Source organism: Mirounga angustirostris, unplaced genomic scaffold (genome assembly GCF_029215605.1).
Source record: "Mirounga angustirostris isolate CCGP_5_RB_7025 unplaced genomic scaffold, mMirAng1.0.hap1 SCAF_7, whole genome shotgun sequence".
NCBI lineage: Eukaryota > Metazoa > Chordata > Mammalia > Carnivora > Phocidae > Mirounga > Mirounga angustirostris.
Genome location: NW_026991715.1, coordinates 84,895,179 through 84,912,710, shown reverse-complemented (window position 1 = coordinate 84,912,710; position 17,532 = coordinate 84,895,179). Strand labels below are relative to the sequence as shown.

General features: G+C 36.7%; 1 protein-coding gene across 4 annotated transcripts in view; it reads left to right on the top strand.

The window, feature by feature from the left end:
• The window catches only part of FBXL17 (F-box and leucine rich repeat protein 17), a 515,189-nt gene that overhangs the window by 188,023 nt on the left and 309,634 nt on the right, over nt 1–17,532 (top strand). For 3 of the 4 annotated variants that reach the window (XR_010413178.1, XM_045899686.3, XM_045899667.3), the window contains one exon: nt 8,716–8,846. Coding sequence is in view for 3 of the 4 variants with exons in the window: in XM_045899686.3 (XP_045755642.1) it covers nt 8,716–8,846 (131 nt within the window). In the remaining variant the exon portion in view is untranslated. The remainder of the gene's footprint in view (nt 1–8,715; nt 8,847–17,532) is intronic. The other variant, XM_045899676.3, reaches the window with a different exon arrangement.

The following is a 17,532-nucleotide window of genomic DNA, read 5'->3' as shown; positions in this document are numbered from 1 at the left end:
TCACTGATATTGACTGGGTTGATTCAATGTAGCCTCTCTGTGCTTCCACCTTTGCTCCCATTCTAGACTCATACATAGCTTGAGGATCACGTAAAAATGTAAGTTAGATTATGTCATACTCCTACACAGACCCCTCCAGTGGCTTCCCAAATTCCTCAGAGCGATCCGTACTTGGTCCTACAGGGTTTCATATAGTCTGTCCTTCACTCACCTCTTTGGCTATGTCTCCTGTTAGTTTTCTTTCTGTTCACTCTGCTACAGCACCTCTGACTCCTCACTGATCCTCCAAAATATTCTGCCTGTTCCCATCCCAGGGCCTTTGCACTAAGTCTTGCCCCAGACATCCCCATGTTTTGTGTGCTCCCTCACCTCCTTTGGATCTGTGCTCTGTGATCACCTTTTCAATGAGATCATCCTTGACTGCCTATTTATTTATTTATTAAAAAAATTTTACTTATGTATTTGAGAGAGAGAGTGCACAAGTGAGAGAGACAGAGAGAGAGCATGCGCACAAGAGGTGATGGGGTGGGCAGAGGGAGAGGGAAAAGCAGGCTCCCCGCTGAGCAAGGAGCCCAACTCCGGGCTCCATCCCAGGACCCTGAGACCATGACCCAAGCCGGAGGCAGACACTTAACCGACTGAGCCACCCAGGTGCCCCTTGACTGCTTATTTAAATTGCATCCCATCTCCCTTCCCTCCACTGTTTTCCATCTGCCTTGCCTTGCTTTATTTTTTCTCTATAGTCCTTAGCACTTCTAACATACTGTATAATTTGTTTACTTATTTTATTTATTGTACCCTTCACCTGTTTCCAACTGGGAGTATAAGCACCCCATGGATAGGGGGTTTTGTCTGTCTTGTTCACTGCTGTATTTTTAGCAGCTAGAATAGCCTCTGGTATATAATAGGTGCCTAGTAAGTACTTATTGATCATATGAATAATATCTTCTGCATTCTTTTTTGAGTGATTGAAAGAGGCTGAGCTTTACAAATTATTTTTACACATTTAGGGTTTAAATATCAGTAGCTGTGCATTAGAGAAGTGATTCCCAATTCAGGCTGGGATCAGCTGGGTATCTTTTTTGGAAATACTAACAACTGGCCTTACCCCAAGCCAATGAATCAGAATGTTTAAGGATGGGGCCTGGTTATCAGTATTTTTTAAAAAGTTCCCCATGTGATCCTAATGTGCGGCCAAGTTAGAGTCAGGTGCTTAGGAGACGTTTAAGTAAGTGAATGAATGGATGAAAATTCACAACTATCCAGATTTGGACCAGCTCAAGCATTAAGATTGGATGTCAAGTGTTTGGGATGAGAGCTTGGTCCTGAACAGCACAGACTGGGAAGGGCTGGTTGGGGAGGAGGAGGGGACAGGGAGGGGAAGGTGAAGGAGTTGACAAAGAGGGGACTTCCACGTACTTGTCGCAAGAAGGGAAGGTTGTTCCCCTGGTCCCTTGGCAGCTGCTGCCAATTGATGATTCCTATCTAAAGGGCATAGTTATGTTGGGGACTGTCTAGTTAATAATTTGTGTTAGGCAAGTATATTGTATTTTGAAGCCTCACTGATTTTCTGTGAAGTAATTGAGAAGGCTTTGTGGAGAAGATGAGGTAGGAACCAGGCAGTTGAATAAATGGCAAGGAGAGAAGAAGACACAGTTCCAAGTTATCTGAGTAAAAAGAGTAAATCGAGAGCAGTTTTAAAGTAATGAGCACAGCTCTTTGAGTACACTGAGAACAACCTCTCAAAATTTGGGGAAAGAGATTTCAGCTAGCTGAAAGATTTCAGGAAATGGTGGGGTAGACAGTGAAGGGCTTTGATAGGCAAGTTCTGGGATTCTTTTTTTGCAGTTGAAATATTTTTGTTTCCTAAAAGTTTCAGAGAAGGTGAGAGATAGGTCAGAGTTATTTAAGGAAGATTAATCTGGCTGGTAATGTGCCAAGAAGGAGTTAGAAGGGACAGCTCTGGGAAGCAGTGCAGTAAAGTGTGCTAGAAAGCAAAACAGGATGTGAATAAAATGGCAAAAGATGTCAGATCTAGTAAGAGAATGGCAGAATGAAACAGACCTTGGATTTGGGAATAATGCAAAGAGACAGCAGCCCAGTGTGATTAAGAAGGCAGTGGTTGGAAGGAATTCATAGAGAAGGTGTCAGAAAATTAACATGGTAGCCACCGTGGATATGATAGCATCCAAGACCCTGGGAGTCCTTTTTTCATGGTTAAATTTAGAAATTTTTATTGTCTGTACTGGGATCTCAGGCTTTTTGAAAGATTTCAGTTCTACCCTGAGGTTCCTGGTTCTATGAGGTGCTGCCCGATATCCTAAATGTGGCTTATCTAGCTCTTATTACCATTTCTATACTTGAGCGCAAGACTTAATAAAGCTGAGGTTCAGACCAAGGTGATGAGTAGAAGGGGTGCCCTTCATTCTCTGCCTTGTTCAACCAAGTTCTCTAAATGTAGATATCAGATCCTGTCAAGGTGGAGAAGCCGTCCTGTGCTCATGGACAGAAATTCCATCTCTGCCCCTTTCTTTTCTGTTCCCAGCAGTCTTAGTTTCTTCCCTTTTTTCCCTGTTTTACCCATATGAGACCTGTGCTGCAACTCCCTTCCTTTATTACTTGTGTTCCCCTCCTTGTCCTTAAAAGGAGACTCTTCCCCAGGGAAACTGCCTTTCTCGGACCCTTCTGTCTCCCATGTGCCTCTGCTCTCTCCCATGATCTCCATCTTGGCAGGTGACAGATACTTGCCAGATGAGTGTGTGGTGCTGATCTACATCCCCAGTAACCCTGTCATCAGCAAGACAGCCTGTTTTAACCTTTGACTTTTCTCCCTGCAGATTACACCTGATTGCTTCGAAACCCAGTCCCAATAAAACCAACATCTGCAGGGCTGGCAAGAAGTAATTTAGGACTGGTTGGCATTTGAACATATTTAACTATGCAGAAGTTTTTATTCTTCTTAAAAATTATCACCTCCAACTAGCTTCACCTAAGTAAGTTGTCCTTGTTAGCCCGAAATGGTGGTCCTGTGAGGCCTCTTACGTTGGTTCATCCACCATAGTCAATCTGCACAATTGAGGATTTTGTTTAATTTTTTACTTTTCCAGGGTCTTAAGAGAACTTGGAAGCCATTTGAGGTCTTTTTATAATCCTTCAAGACTCTGTTTCCTAGGTAACATTTTAGTGTCTCATTTTATACTTAAGTACATACATGGCTGTACCAATCATTGACTAATTTTAGTCTTTAACCTGAATTAGTTATAAATAATATTTTTTCTCAATAAAAGAAGAATTAACCTGAAAGTTGATTACCTGCAGTCTACATTCTGACTTGAGTTTCTTTTAAAATACCTTACTAAATGTTTAAAAATTAGAGTGAAGCATTTAGGAAATCTTGATTGTAAGTCTTTGTTTATTCAGATCCTCTGTGATTTGTATAACCCAAGACTACCAATGAATTTATAAGGAAAGTAAGTTTAATTAAAATGTCAGTTTCCTAAATGTAATTGTTTGTTTCACACTATGAAGGATTAGTTTAGGGAGCTTTATATGAAACCCTGGAGGGCGCTTTTATGACATGCCTATAGCAAGGGAAGAAGTGTGATGGATTTGACAGAGCTGTTTGTAGAGTTTTCAATAAAAATGCTGTGTCCCATAGAGGAGCTCAGTACGTGTCCTAGTAATAATGCTGGTTTCCAGGAACTTGCCTCCTGGAACTGCCTTTGGATACTGTCAGATTTCATGTTGAACTGGCCAGAGTAGTCATAGGGAAGGCCACATGAGCATAGTCAGTGACTGTCACCTGATCATAAAATGAGCTTTAATTGAATCCGAGAGTAAAACACTCTCAAGATGTCAGAATGCTACCTGTGAGAGCCGAAGTAAATCTGTTTCCTCATGTATGAGTTTGTGCTCCATTGGAAGGGTGAGAAATGTTCCATTTATGGATAGTAAACAGGGCACTATCAGCCAAAAGTGGGCCAGTGTCATTTTTTGACCCACCTTGCATTGAAGAATGGGGCTGGATGCAGGATTTCTAAAAGTTAAAGAGTCAATCAACTAGAATTAGAGTTTTTATTACATATAGATAGTTTTGGGAATTGTTACTTTTTGCTTTTCCATGAGTTGTAGCAGATATCTTTGGATTTCCCCACATCTGTAAGATAATTTAGATTTACCAACATCTCTCTCCCCATTATCTGTACTCTGATAAGTTATTCAAAACTGTTTGGTCCTCAGTTATCTTTCCTAATGTGAGGGGACTGAAATGGCATAAACAATTTTAAATTTTCCTCTCTACAGAGATTTATTACAGCCTCCTTCTATGTCCTGGTTGATGAAGTGATTTTTTTTTTTTTTATCGTGGTCAAATGTACATAACCTAGAGTTTACGTTTTAAACATTTTTAAGTGTACAGTTCAGTGGTATTAAGTACATTCACAGTGTTGTGATAAAGATAATTTACAGTGAAGGAAGCTAAGAGCTGTGTAAGAATTCACATAAAACTTTGTGTCAGAAGCTGTGCTAGCCCCCAAAATATACATGTGTAGGAAATATTTATGTGGCTGGGTAAAATTTTTATGATTTTGTGTCCTCCTAGTGACTATAATAAAGAATAATTGGAAAATAAAGTGATGCTATGTATGTATTATATATGGCTATATTTGATAGTTCACATATGCATATGGTTACACATAGCAAAATTCATCCTTAACATTCATAGGCTTAATAGTCATGTTTCAGAGTATTTTCCAGCATCTCTAAGGTCCATTTTATATATTTCTGATTTTGTATGGTACGGATATGAGTAGGGCTGTACAGATATGAGTAGGGCTGTGAGGACATAAGCCCAGCAAGCCATCCAGCACCTGCCACTCAGAGAGGCTATTTGGTTCTTTTTGTGTTTCCAGATAAGTATATCTCCAACAGTAATAAAGACTTTTGGATGTTGACACCTAAAAGAGCTAGAAAAAGAACAAAGTTCAAAGCTAGTAGAAAGAGGGAACTAATAAAGATTAGAGCAGAGATAAATGAAATAGAGAACAAACAAACAAAAAAACCAGAAGAAAATATCAATGAAACCAACATCTGGTTCATTGAAAAGATAAACAAAATCGACAAACCTTTAGTCAGACTCATCAAGAAAAAAAGAGAGGACTCAAAATCAGAAACGAAGGAGGAAAAATCACAACTGACACTACAGAAAAACAAAAGATTCTAAGAGAATATCATGAAAAATTATATGCCAACAGATTAAACAACCTAGAAGACATGGATAAATTTCTAGAGACATACAATCTAAAACTGAATCAGGAAGAACTAGAAAAGTTGAACAGACTGATTACTAGTAATGAGATTGAATCAGTAATCAAAAAACTTGAAAGTAAATGTAAACTAAACAAAATGAAATAAGATAAAAATTCAGGTCCTCCCTCACACTGGTCTCATCTTAAGTGCTCAGTAGCTGCATATGACTAGTGGTTATCATACTGGACAGCAGAGGTATAGAACATTAGCATCATCAGAAAGTTCTCTGGGACAGTGCTGTTTTAGAGTATTTCTTTCTCTCTGACCCAGCGGCAGTGGAGATTCCAGTGTCTTGTCTTATCTTGGGGTTGAAGCTCAACTGACTCTCGGGTGGAACTTGGCTGTCTCACTTCTCTGAGGCCTTTGGGTAGGATTACAGCTGCAGGGCAGCTTCCTGCAGGACTAACCTGCTCCCTCTACAGAAGGATTTGAGGGTGGCGTAGAAAAGACTCGCCAGTCCTGGGTAAGAGGGGATAGTCTGTTTTCTTGCTTCTTCAGGTTTTTGATGGAATTCAGTTCTTTAAGGTTGTACATCTGAAGCCCCTATTTTTTTTTTTTTTAAGATTTATTTATTTGGCAGAGAGAGAGAGAGAGAGAGCACAAGCAGGGGGAGCGGCAGGCAGAGGGAGAAGGGAGAAGGAGGCTCTTTACTGAGCAGGGAGCCTGACGTGGGACTCCATCCGAGGACCCTTAACGAAGGCAGACGCTTAACGACTGAGCCATCCAGGCGCCCTGAAGTCCCTATTTTTTTACTGGCTTTCAGCTCAGGGCTGTTACCGTTTTTAGAGGATGCCGACATTCCTTAGCTCCTTGCTCTCTTTCTCCATACTCAAAGCCAATCGAGGCAGGTTGAATCCCTTTCACAATTCACATGTCTCTTGCATCTTCTTCCATTACATCCCTCTGATGTTAGCTGCGAAAGGTTGTCTGCACATAAAGCCCAGTAATTAGATTAGGACTACCCTGTTAATCCAGGATAATCTCTCAATCTCAGAATCCATAACTTTATTTTATTTTTTTTCTAATATTTTATTTATTTATTTGTCAGAGAGAGAGAGAGAGATAGAGAGGCAGGCAGAGGGAAATGCAGACTCCCTGCTGAGCAAGGAGTCCAATTCAGGACCCGATCCTAGGACCCTGGGATCATTACCTGAGCCGAAGGCAGGCGCTTAACTGACTGAGCCACCCAGGCGTCCCAGGAATCCATAACTTTTTACATCTGTGAAGTTTGTTTTGCATATAAGTAACCTATTAGGGCATAGACATATTTGGAAAGGGTGTTACTTGGTTTGCCACTTGCCTCCAGATTAATTCTTTGCATGTTATTAAGCAAAAATAGCTTATTTGATTTGTAGCTTATTTGAAGAAGATAATTTCTATCTTTGTGTAAATAGTATTAGTAATTTTCTTTGGAGACTAAACATCAGGGGAAGACAGGAAGCTTCAGGAAAGGAGAGAAAATAGAGAAATGGGGAAGGTGAAACCTGGAGAAAATCTTTTTTTTTTTTTCTTCAAATTTTTATTTAAACTCTAGTTAGTTAACATATAGTGTAATATTGGTTTCAGGAGTAGAATTTAGTGATTCATCACTTATATATAACACCCAGTGCTCATAACAAGTGCCCTCCTGAATCCCCATCACCCATTTAGCCTGTCCCCCTGCCACCTCCCCTCTAGAAACCCTCAGTTTGTTCTCTATAGTTACGAGTCTCTTAAGGTTGCCTCCCTCTCCTTTTTTCCTCCTTCCTTTATGTTCATCTGTTTTGTTTCTTAAATTCTATGTATGAGTGAAGTCATATGGTATTTGTCTTTCTCTGATTCATTTATCTCACTTAGCATAATCTACTCTAGCTCCATCCATGTCATTGCAAGATTTCATTCTTTTTGATGGATGAGTAATATCCCATTGTGTATATATGACACCTCTTCTTTATCCATTCATCAGTTGATGGACATTTGGGCTCTTTCCATAATTTGGCTATTTTTGATAATGCTGCTGTCAACATTGGGGTGCATGTACCCCTTTGAATCAGTATTTTTGTAACCTTTGGGTAAATGCCTAGTAGTGCAATTGCTGGGTCATAGGTCAGTTCTATTTTTAACTTTTTGAGGAATGTTTTCCAGAGTGGCTGCACCAGTTTGCATTCCCACCAACAGTGTAAGAGGGTTCCCCTTTCTCCACATCTTCGCTAACACCTGTTGTTTCTTGTGTTTTTAATTTTAGCCATTCTGACAGGTGTGCAGTGGTATCATGGTTTTGATTTTTGTATTTCCCTGATGATGGGTAATGTTGAGCATCTTTTCATGTGTCTGTTAGCCATCTGGATGTCTTCTTTGGAAAAATGTCTATTCATGTCTTCTGCCCATTTCTTAAGTGGATTATTTGTTTTTTGGATGTCGAGTTTGATAAGTTCTCTGTAGATTTTGGTTACTAACCCTTTATCAGCCATGTCATTTGCAAATACCTTCTCCCTTTCCATAGATTGCCTTTTAGTTTTGTTGATTGTTTCCTTCAGTGTGCAGAAGCTTTTTATCTTGATGAAGTCCCAATAGTTCATTTTTGCTTTTGTTTCACTCACTTCCAGCAACATGTCTAGTAAGAAGTTGCTACAGCTGAGGTCAAAGAGGTCGCTACCTATGTTCTTCTGTAGGGTATTGATGGTTTCCTGTCTCACATTTAGGTCTTTCATTCATTTTGAGTTTATTTTTGTGTATGGTGTAAGAAAGTGGTCCAGTTTCCGTTCTTCTGCATGTATCTGTCCAGTTTTCCCACCACCATTTGTTGAAGAGACTGTTTTTTTTTTTTTTTTCCATTGGCTATTCATTCCTGCTTTGTCGAAGATTAGTTGACCATATAGTTGTGGGTGAAAATCTTTACTTCTTAAACAACATTTTATATTGCTTTCCACATGGTGAAACACACCACCCATAATAGTTCAATTTGGAGTACATTGATAAAATATCATCAGGGTATCCCTGAATTAACCATTTACTCATATCTCATCTTTTAAAAAGTGAGAAAACCTATATGAAAGTGGCATTATAATCATGAAGATAAATATCCGAAATTGAACAATGTTAGAATAATCTTATCAAACTGTAGGTACTTAATGTAATATATTTAACAGCCCCCCCCCCACCTATTAGGTCGCTAACTTTTGATTTTCATGAAACATTAATAAAATCTGTTTGATTTTAATGTTTATTGCCATTCATATATTTACCATAGATGTCTGCATTCATTTCTAATTTAGTATGTAAAATATTATATGAATGAGTGTAATTTAATTAGATATTATCTATTTTGAATATTGCATGGTGATACTCTACCTTGTAATAAACTATATAATTTTTGAGAATGAATATAACATTTACCTTTCTCATCTTTCATTTTATTTATCTTATTAGCTACGAAATCTTTCCAGCTTGGACCTACGTCATATCACTGAACTGGATAATGAAACCGTGATGGAAATTGTCAAAAGGTGCAAAAATCTTAGCTCTCTCAATCTCTGTCTGAACTGGATCATAAATGACAGGTAACCATTGTAACATCTTAAAAACACTTTTCCAGAGGGAAACATATGTTCCATTGACCAATACTAATTATCATTATGACAAGGCATGTCAATTTTAGAAAATTTAATGTAGCCATGCCTTTTAAAATAGGTATGTTTAAGATTTGAAAGCCATCTAGCTGTATACTTTTCATCCATCCATTGCTCATATTTCTGACAAGGTTATATGCACTTTGATTCAAATGCAATGATAACAACAGCAGTCTGTCGAATTTTTCTTTGTCACCCACCCAGGTATATTGCTTATTTGTTACTTTAATATTTTTGCAACTTTGTGGTTGATTTGCTGTTCACTTGTCAAAGAAAATGATTCTAAGAAACCATTTCAAACATGAGACGCATCAAGATCCTTTCTAAAGGATGATATTTTGTTCTTTGTATCAATATAGTTTGTTTTGGAAATGGAAGTCATATGATAGACAGTTTAACATATAGTGTAAAAATGTGTAAAATGGATAGTTTTCTTCTTATAAACAGTGATGAACCCATTTTTCTTTGAAATATTGCATGAAAGAAAAAAGATGAAAGAACCCTTGAGAGTAGACTTCTTTATAACGAAAACAAGCACAGAGTAGCACTATTTTCATTACTGTCGATTAACTGAGGTGGGTTCTGAAATACAGGCATGAGACAAGATGCTTGCACAGTGACTTTTAGGGGTAAGTGTTTTCTTTTTGAAGATAAGCCCCCCAAAATATTTTGCTTTCGAAATAGAAAGTAATATTTCGGCTAAAATTAGAACCTATTTAGATTTAAAGACTTTTTCATAAATAGGAGCAATGATTTATTAAGTTTGTGTCAGATAATGCTTTAAATTCAAAATACTTTCTCTTTCCTCTTTTAATTTCCTTTTGTACTTAAGATGAAAGCTATATGGACTCCATTTTCTCCAATTATGTTAAAGTTCTAGTGACACTTTCTTAACTTGACCCACGTGACTCTTATGATTATATGATAGCCTTTGACTTGGCTCTTTCTTAGTAAAATTTCCTTGAAAAACTTTCTAATCTAGTCATATGGTCATCATTTATAAAAGGTGTTTATTGGCTTTGAGTAATAGTCATACAAAGTACATCGACAAAATCTACAGAGAATTGATAAGAATTAAAAAAATAAAATTTTTCTCTGTAGTCAATATTCTTCTACATTCGATTAGATGACAACTTAAAATAATCTTTTAAGCGTCTTTTGTAACATCTAATGAGATAAAGTGCATAAGGAAACATTATCCTATGGTGTTTTGCATTACTTTAATATTGAGATAAACCGCTTAGTAATGTATCAAAAGGAAAAAACTGTTTCTCCAACAAAATGAGTAAGAAAATGATTGCCTTTTATTCCACAACAGTTTTCTGTGTACTTGACATATGTAGAAGAATCAGTAATTAGAGAATACAGGGGTAAATAAGAAGTGGTCCATATATGATTAGAAGGGTTTTCTTCTAAGAAGTAAACATTTTGCTTAGGTTTATATCATTTAAATAGAGATATTTAGAGATTTCTAATCTTCTAGCTCTTCAAATGCTTATTTAGTCGTAAGTATTTACAAATGAGAAAGTGGGCAGCCCTCACTTTGTCTTTCCTTCCCTTTGTTAGGCGCCATGTATTCAAAGCTCTTGCTATTTCGATAATTCTTTCCTACTTAACTCTGATGGTTATTTGGTATTTGATCCTAAATATATGTACTGTAGAGATTTATTTGCGAGGAATGAAAGTGTATTTTTATGTTTTTAATGTAAAAGTTTGGATTAATTGAGAAAACATGCATTTTAATGAGGCTGAGCGGTAGAGTTTTAAAAATCAGACTCTTTTAGGTTTTAATTACACTCCTTGCACTTATCCTGTGTACTGTAATAGAAGTTTCAAACATTAAAACCCACTTTGCAGTATCATCTAAATTACTCATCTCATTGTTCTTGCCATACTCTATCACTAAGCTAAGTAATATTTGTAATTATATTGGTATAAATCTAGGACTTCCCATCAGACTTAATTATAATTTCAGCACTTAGCTGAGATGGGTTAGTCACCTTTCATATAGAGGGCACTGGAATGCACTAATGCATTTAGCCTATCAATTAGCGTGTTTTACATTTGTTCGTTATTCTTATCCTCTAGTAAATCAGGAAGCATTTATTAACCCTCTACTAAATAAGTGGAACTATGTCTCAGACTCTTGGACACTGAGTCCCTCCTGTTCTCAAAGGTGCTCTCTTGAGGTGACATAAGACTTAATGAGTGAGAGAATAGTGAGCCTTGGAAGGATAGAGGAGGAGGAAAGTAACCTTTATTGCCCAGGTAATTGATAGGCACTTTACATGTGTTCTCTTTTAATCCTTTCAACATCTTTTGTTTAGTGGAAGGTCATACTATTCCTATTAAATGCAGACCATTTGTACGACTTTTCTTTGGCTTTGCCAACAGATGTGTTTTTCCATCATTGCTGCCTGAAAAACTGGGGGAGGACAAACGAGAAAAAGCAAATGGTGGTTGATGGGTCACTTTTCGATTTCATAGTTGGGATTCACATAACTAACATTTCTATGTAAAATTCTTAGTTTTTAAAAGTAATGTCATTTTCTCTTTCATAATAAAAGTGTAAGAGGAACTTTAGATGTTATTTTATATATTGCACATATGAAAGGGATCAATGTTTAATGCTGCTGGCTTTGAGAAAGGATTCCTTGCACAAAGATAAACTTTGATAGTCAGATCTTTAGATATAAGACTTATCTTGGACTTTAAAAGTTCTTATCTGTAAACTTTCTTTTGAAGTTCAAAATTTTAAAATATGTAGTAATTGAAGGTCTTTAGTATTACACTCTTGGTATCTTTTAGCATTTTGTGGTTCTTGAAGTGATGTGTCTAAGACACGCTGTTCTTTATCTTTGTTTTTCTAAAAGCACGTTTTGTGTTTAGAGAGTTAAACAGCATGATATTTTCTTGTATTCAGAAGGATGGTCTAGTAGTCATTTGACATTTACCATTGCTTTTGAATACAAATAAAATCCAAGTGGTTTATGAAAAGAGGACACTGACTATTTCTATCAGTGACTTAAATTAAACATCTGGTTGTTACATCTTCTCTACTGTCTCTGACTCTAAGTTTATTGAAATGTTTATTTGTCTTTGATATAAATCTTTTGTTATTTCACATCCAATTTGGTATTCATCGTTTTTGTATGTTTGGCACAGAGTTAGCCTGCTTTGGATGTAACAAGCTGATAATGTGAAAAACTGAATGGTTCTGAACATCTTTAGTGATAGACGTGTAATGGCTCTTTTGTTCTTTTTTGCCAAGAAGAATTAAATGAAATCTAATAGATCTTTACAAAAGCTATTTAAAAATTTTTAATTGGCGATCAAAGAAGGAATTAATCTCCCCATTTTCAGTTTTTAACATTAGTCCTGAGAAAAGTTGAATCACATGATCTATATACCCATTATCAAATATATGATCCATTCATTAACTGTTGACCATGCTTGCTAATGAATCAGGATAACAATTTAAGAGAAATGAAAATTTCTCTAGCATCCATCAGCTAATGTTACAAAACATAACAAATACCAGGCTGGTTGTTAAAATAGGTTATGTTGCCAACTAGTCGAACTTGCCTAGCTAGCGATTTATTCTTTGAATTTGCAGTAAAAAAAAAAAAAATTGAATGTATTAAACTTGTTGAACATCAATAACTAAGGACACTTTCTTTAAAGAGTTAATTTTGTTGTGTGAATTTTATATGTATGTCAAGAGAGCTATTACATCAGTGGACATTCTAAAATTCGGAAAATTATAAATCTTAAACTATTGTGACCAGTTTCTTTCAAATATAAAATAGCATTTATAATATGTTGCCATTTCACTTTATATGTACTGGTGTTTGGAATAATAACTATGGGTATTTTCTCTTAAAATAAAGCTTTTTGATAAGACCAGTTGAAGTTGCAAACGTGTGGGCTACGGCGGAGTCCTGTCCATGAAGCTATTTTGTTTGGCCTATGGAATATTTAAAAGTTGAAATAGTTGTGAACACTTTAAAAATTGGAATAGTTTGCATAAAATTCCGAAGTTGGGCTCCCTCTTGGAGAAGTTGCACATCTAGCAACACTGGACTCACATTCTTTCCAGGATGAGGAATAGGCTGTTCTCTCTGGCCATTCTCCAGTCCTTCACCATTGCTACCGGGCATGATACATTCTTTTGTATTATCTGTCTATTCCCAGTCTACAGACTGAATTCTCCTTTACCAAAATCAAGATTGTAGAGTTTTGTTTTGTTTTTTTTTAGATATTTCTTATTTCAAACCAAAGAGTTCTCTTTAAATGGAGTCCAATAAAATATATTAACAAATAATAGTTAATTGGTCTACCTACATTAGTTCTTCATTATTTTAGACATCAGAACTTTGGCCAATGGGTGGAAGTTACAACAAGAAATGGAATTCAGCTTAAAATGAGTTAAAAACTTTATTTTCATCCACTGCCATCCAAAATGGACACCTCCACTTAGTGTTCAAACAAGAGTGTTATCCAAAAGTCTCCTGAATTACAAAGAGAGCTGCTGGTTTATAAACTTCCCTCCGAGTTCAAGGCTGTGATTTAAAATTATTTATTTATTTATTTAAAGTTATTTATTTATTTATTTGACAGAGAGAGAGACACGGCGAGAGAGGGAACACAAGCAGGGGGAGTGGGGGAGGGAGAAGCAGGCTTCCCACTGAGCAGGGAGATGGATGTGGGGCTCGATCCCAGGACCCTGGGATCATGACCTGAGCAGAAGGCAGACACTTAACGAGCCACCCAGGTGCCCCTAAAATTATTTATTTTAAAATGAATTGATTTCCAGTGTGCAGTATTTGACTCATGATTTCTTTGTTGATAGCATTAAGAAAAATCTTAACACTGTTCTTTCTCTTTTCTTCTTCTGTGTATAACCCTTTCTAGTCTTTTAGGGGTACTTGGGTTGAAGTAGTAGAATGACAGATTACTCCACCACCCCTTTCAGGGAGACTGACAGTGCCCTGGCTCATGGAAAACTCAATGAGGCTTTCTATAAAGATTTTTCTAACTCCCTTGATCTTCTCTGGATGTTTATTCTGTTTCTTCTTTCAAATTTCCGTTGATTCAATAAAAAACGGTGACATTTAGAAATAAAGTTCAGAGAGGATTTGAGCAGGTGTTGGTGATATAAACTATTTGCCGAGTGCCCATTGTGTTTTATTTCCAAGAATTGTTTTGTGAACATATGCTATATATTGTATTTATAAGTGTTCGAGGACTGGGCGGATAATCTACCGTCTTCCTGTGAATGTCATGTCACAGTGGACTTAGAATTTTATTTCATTTCAATCCCCTAATATTACTTAATTCTCCTAGAGACTGAGGTTTAAAGATTGCCCAAGGGGGACAGACCTATCCATTAAATCCAGCAGGCATAGTTGAATTTGAGTTTGAGAATATTTTGTTTTCTATTAAAGTTAAGTGGTCTGGAGGAGAGGAATACTTTTCACCTTGGAGTATTGAGGGTGGAGTTTGAACACTTTTCTCTAGTAAAAGTCTGAAAACTTGGACATCAAGAGGCGGCAAAAATCACACTGGCTTTGGAAGCAGCTCCGAGGTGGTGTTTATAGCAGCACTGTCCTGCCTGTGTAGAATGGGGAGAAGTCTGTCTGCATGCTTTTGGTACCTAATAATGTGGCTGGGCTGGTCAGCGGGAGCTTTTGTAAAACTGAGTTCTAGCTTATTCTTGTAATCTACTGCATAATCTTATACTTTCTCTGATATTTATTCATATCTTTGCAAAAAGAGTAAGAAAGGTTTTATTGAGTTCTGAGGGAGTTGTAGAGACACGGTGGAGTCTTTCTGTGCTAGTGACACTTATTTAAGCTTGGCATATTTTTTGACACTCTTTTTATTTACAATTATTTGTAAGACCATCCCTGGAAGAATAGTATGGTATTAGGGTAACTACGATTCAGGTTCTCAAACCATCTGTAAAAATATGTCTTCTGTGTCTTTCTACAGAAGGACCCTCTCTTTTAAACTATGATTGGTGCTAGGGGCATCTGGCTGGCTCAGTCATTAGACCATGCGACTCTCAATCTTGGGGTTGTACGTTCAAGCACCCTGTTGGGCATAGAGCCCACTAAACCAACCAACCAACCAACCAACCAATCCCTAATTGGTTCTTGTAATACTAGAGAGGTCAGAGAGTATAATATTTTCTCTCTTTTGTTTTTTGGACTAAGGATCATAACAATAGCTAATAATAGCTATATCATTTATTATAATTTGTGCCAGACATTGTGCTAAGTGTTTACACACATTATTTCATTTAGTCTTTACAACAACCTTGAGGAAAAAGTTAACCCCATTTTCAAATGAAAGAATTAAGGTCCAGGTAGCTTACAAGTAGTTACTGGTGGAATCAAGACTGGAACCTATTTTAATATGTCTTCAAAGTCTGAGCTCTAACCACGAAGGGCTCATCTCTCTCAGTACCTTATTCTGCCTCAGACCTGGAATGACCCTAATATCTGGATTTGCTTATGTCATTTCTGGTCCATTCTTGTTATTTTGAAATTCTGTCAGGTTTAGTATCTGTGCTGTGCTGTTCTCTTCTGTGTTCCAAAGTGTCCTGGTTTGGGTGATAAATTACATGGTCATCCTACCTCAGGCATCAGACTATGTTTGATCATCCTAAACATCATTAGAATGTTACCTTCTCTTTTTCCAATGGGATATCTGATAGGTGACAAGTTTTGGATATCTTACATAGAATTGTAGATTTTCAAAATAGCTAATTTTGTAATGAAAAGCAGTTTTTCCCCAACAACCCCATTTGTAAATACTCTTCATTTCTTACTAAGTTCCTTGAGGAAAAGTAGAAAGTCTTGCCCATTTTTGTGTCTTGTACCATGCCTGGTTCATAGTTGGTATCAAAAAGAATTTCACAAATGATCTTTGAATAGGCATTCATTTAAGCGTATGATGACACACATTTATTTTTTAATTTTTATTTTATTTTATTTTATTTTTTTAAAGATTTTATTTATTTGACAGAGAGAGACACAGCGAAAGAGGGAACACAAGCAGAGGGAGTGGGAGAGGGAGAAGCAGGCTTCCCGCGGAGCAGGGAGCCCGATGCAGGGCTCGATCCCAGGACCCTGGGATCATGACCTGAGCCGAAGGCAGACACTTAACGACTGAGCCACCCAGGCACCCCTTAATTATTATTTTAAATTTAAATTCAAGTTAGTTAATATATAGTGTATTATTAGCTTCCGGGGTAGAATTTAGTGTTTCATCAGTTGCATATAACACCCAGTGCTCATTACAAGTACCCTCCTTAATGCCCATCACCCAATTATCCCATCCCCCCACCCACCTCCCCTCCAGCAACCCCCAGTTTGTTCCCTCTAGTTAAGACTCTGTTATGGTTTGCCTCTCTCTGTTTTCATCTTATTTTATTTTTCCTTCCCTTCCCCTATGTTCATCATTTTTGTTTCTTACATTCCACATATGAGTGAAATTATATGATATTTGTCTTTCTGACGCAGATTTATTTTTGCACATATTTTATTATCTATAAATGCTCCATGTCAGTTGTAGCAAATACTTAATCATTGCAGAGTAAAGGAGAATACCGGGTATATATACTTTGAGCAAGTTGTCACTGAGCTAAAAAGAAGTTGACTATACTGAAGGTTTCAGTACCTTTGGTAAGATATGATTGCCATAACTAATTTGTACCGTTTCCCCTAGTATATGTGATTTTTTAAGTAGCTGATGATATAAAATAATTTTTGCATCTATCCTCAGATGAAATTTTTAGTGCATTCAAATTCAAGGAACTTTTTCATTGTTTGGTACACAGTAATACTGAATATTGGTTCTTTCGGTACTTCTAGTAATTGTCGTTTTTAAGGAACTATTAATTGATATATATTCTGGAGTATTTAATCTAATAAAATCCCTTGAAAGGAAAAATCTATATGAGATGTATATGTCTCAGCTTGCTTTGATTTTTAACTCCAATTCTGGAGAAAGGTCGGAAGCTGGATTTGATGTGGATTAATTTGTCTTTTTGGTTCTCCATGTTCACATTATTTTGTCTTAAAGAGTAATGTGAATTTTTATGGTAGTTCCGACATATAATGGTAATTTTAAATTTCTGCTTTGTCTTTGGTTCCTATTGAGCAATAATACGTAAATAAACATTTCTACAAATAATAATTAACAGAGCTCCTATAGAATTATATTGTTAACTTTTCTGGATGTGCTACTCTAAATGCTGCTATTGCTTTGTGTTTTTGTGTTTTTCAGGCAATATAAATGTGAGTAAACATATATTAATCATTTCATTTGGGAGATTAAAAAACGTGTGTCTTACATGGTATGAAATCAGAATTCATGATCAGATTATGGGAAGAATGGGACATGTTTTATGTGATGATGAATGCAGTGCTGTATCCTCATGGATTTGGAGGCTTCCTAACCTCAAACCTGTTTTAAAATTGCCAACAGTGAAGAAAAATCTTCATTTATTGATGAAAATGATAATAGCTTATTGATTGCTTGGACGAATTTAGGACCATCCCTCGCTTCTCCAGTTCCCCCGGGAGTTGTCTTATTCTTAATCCACAAC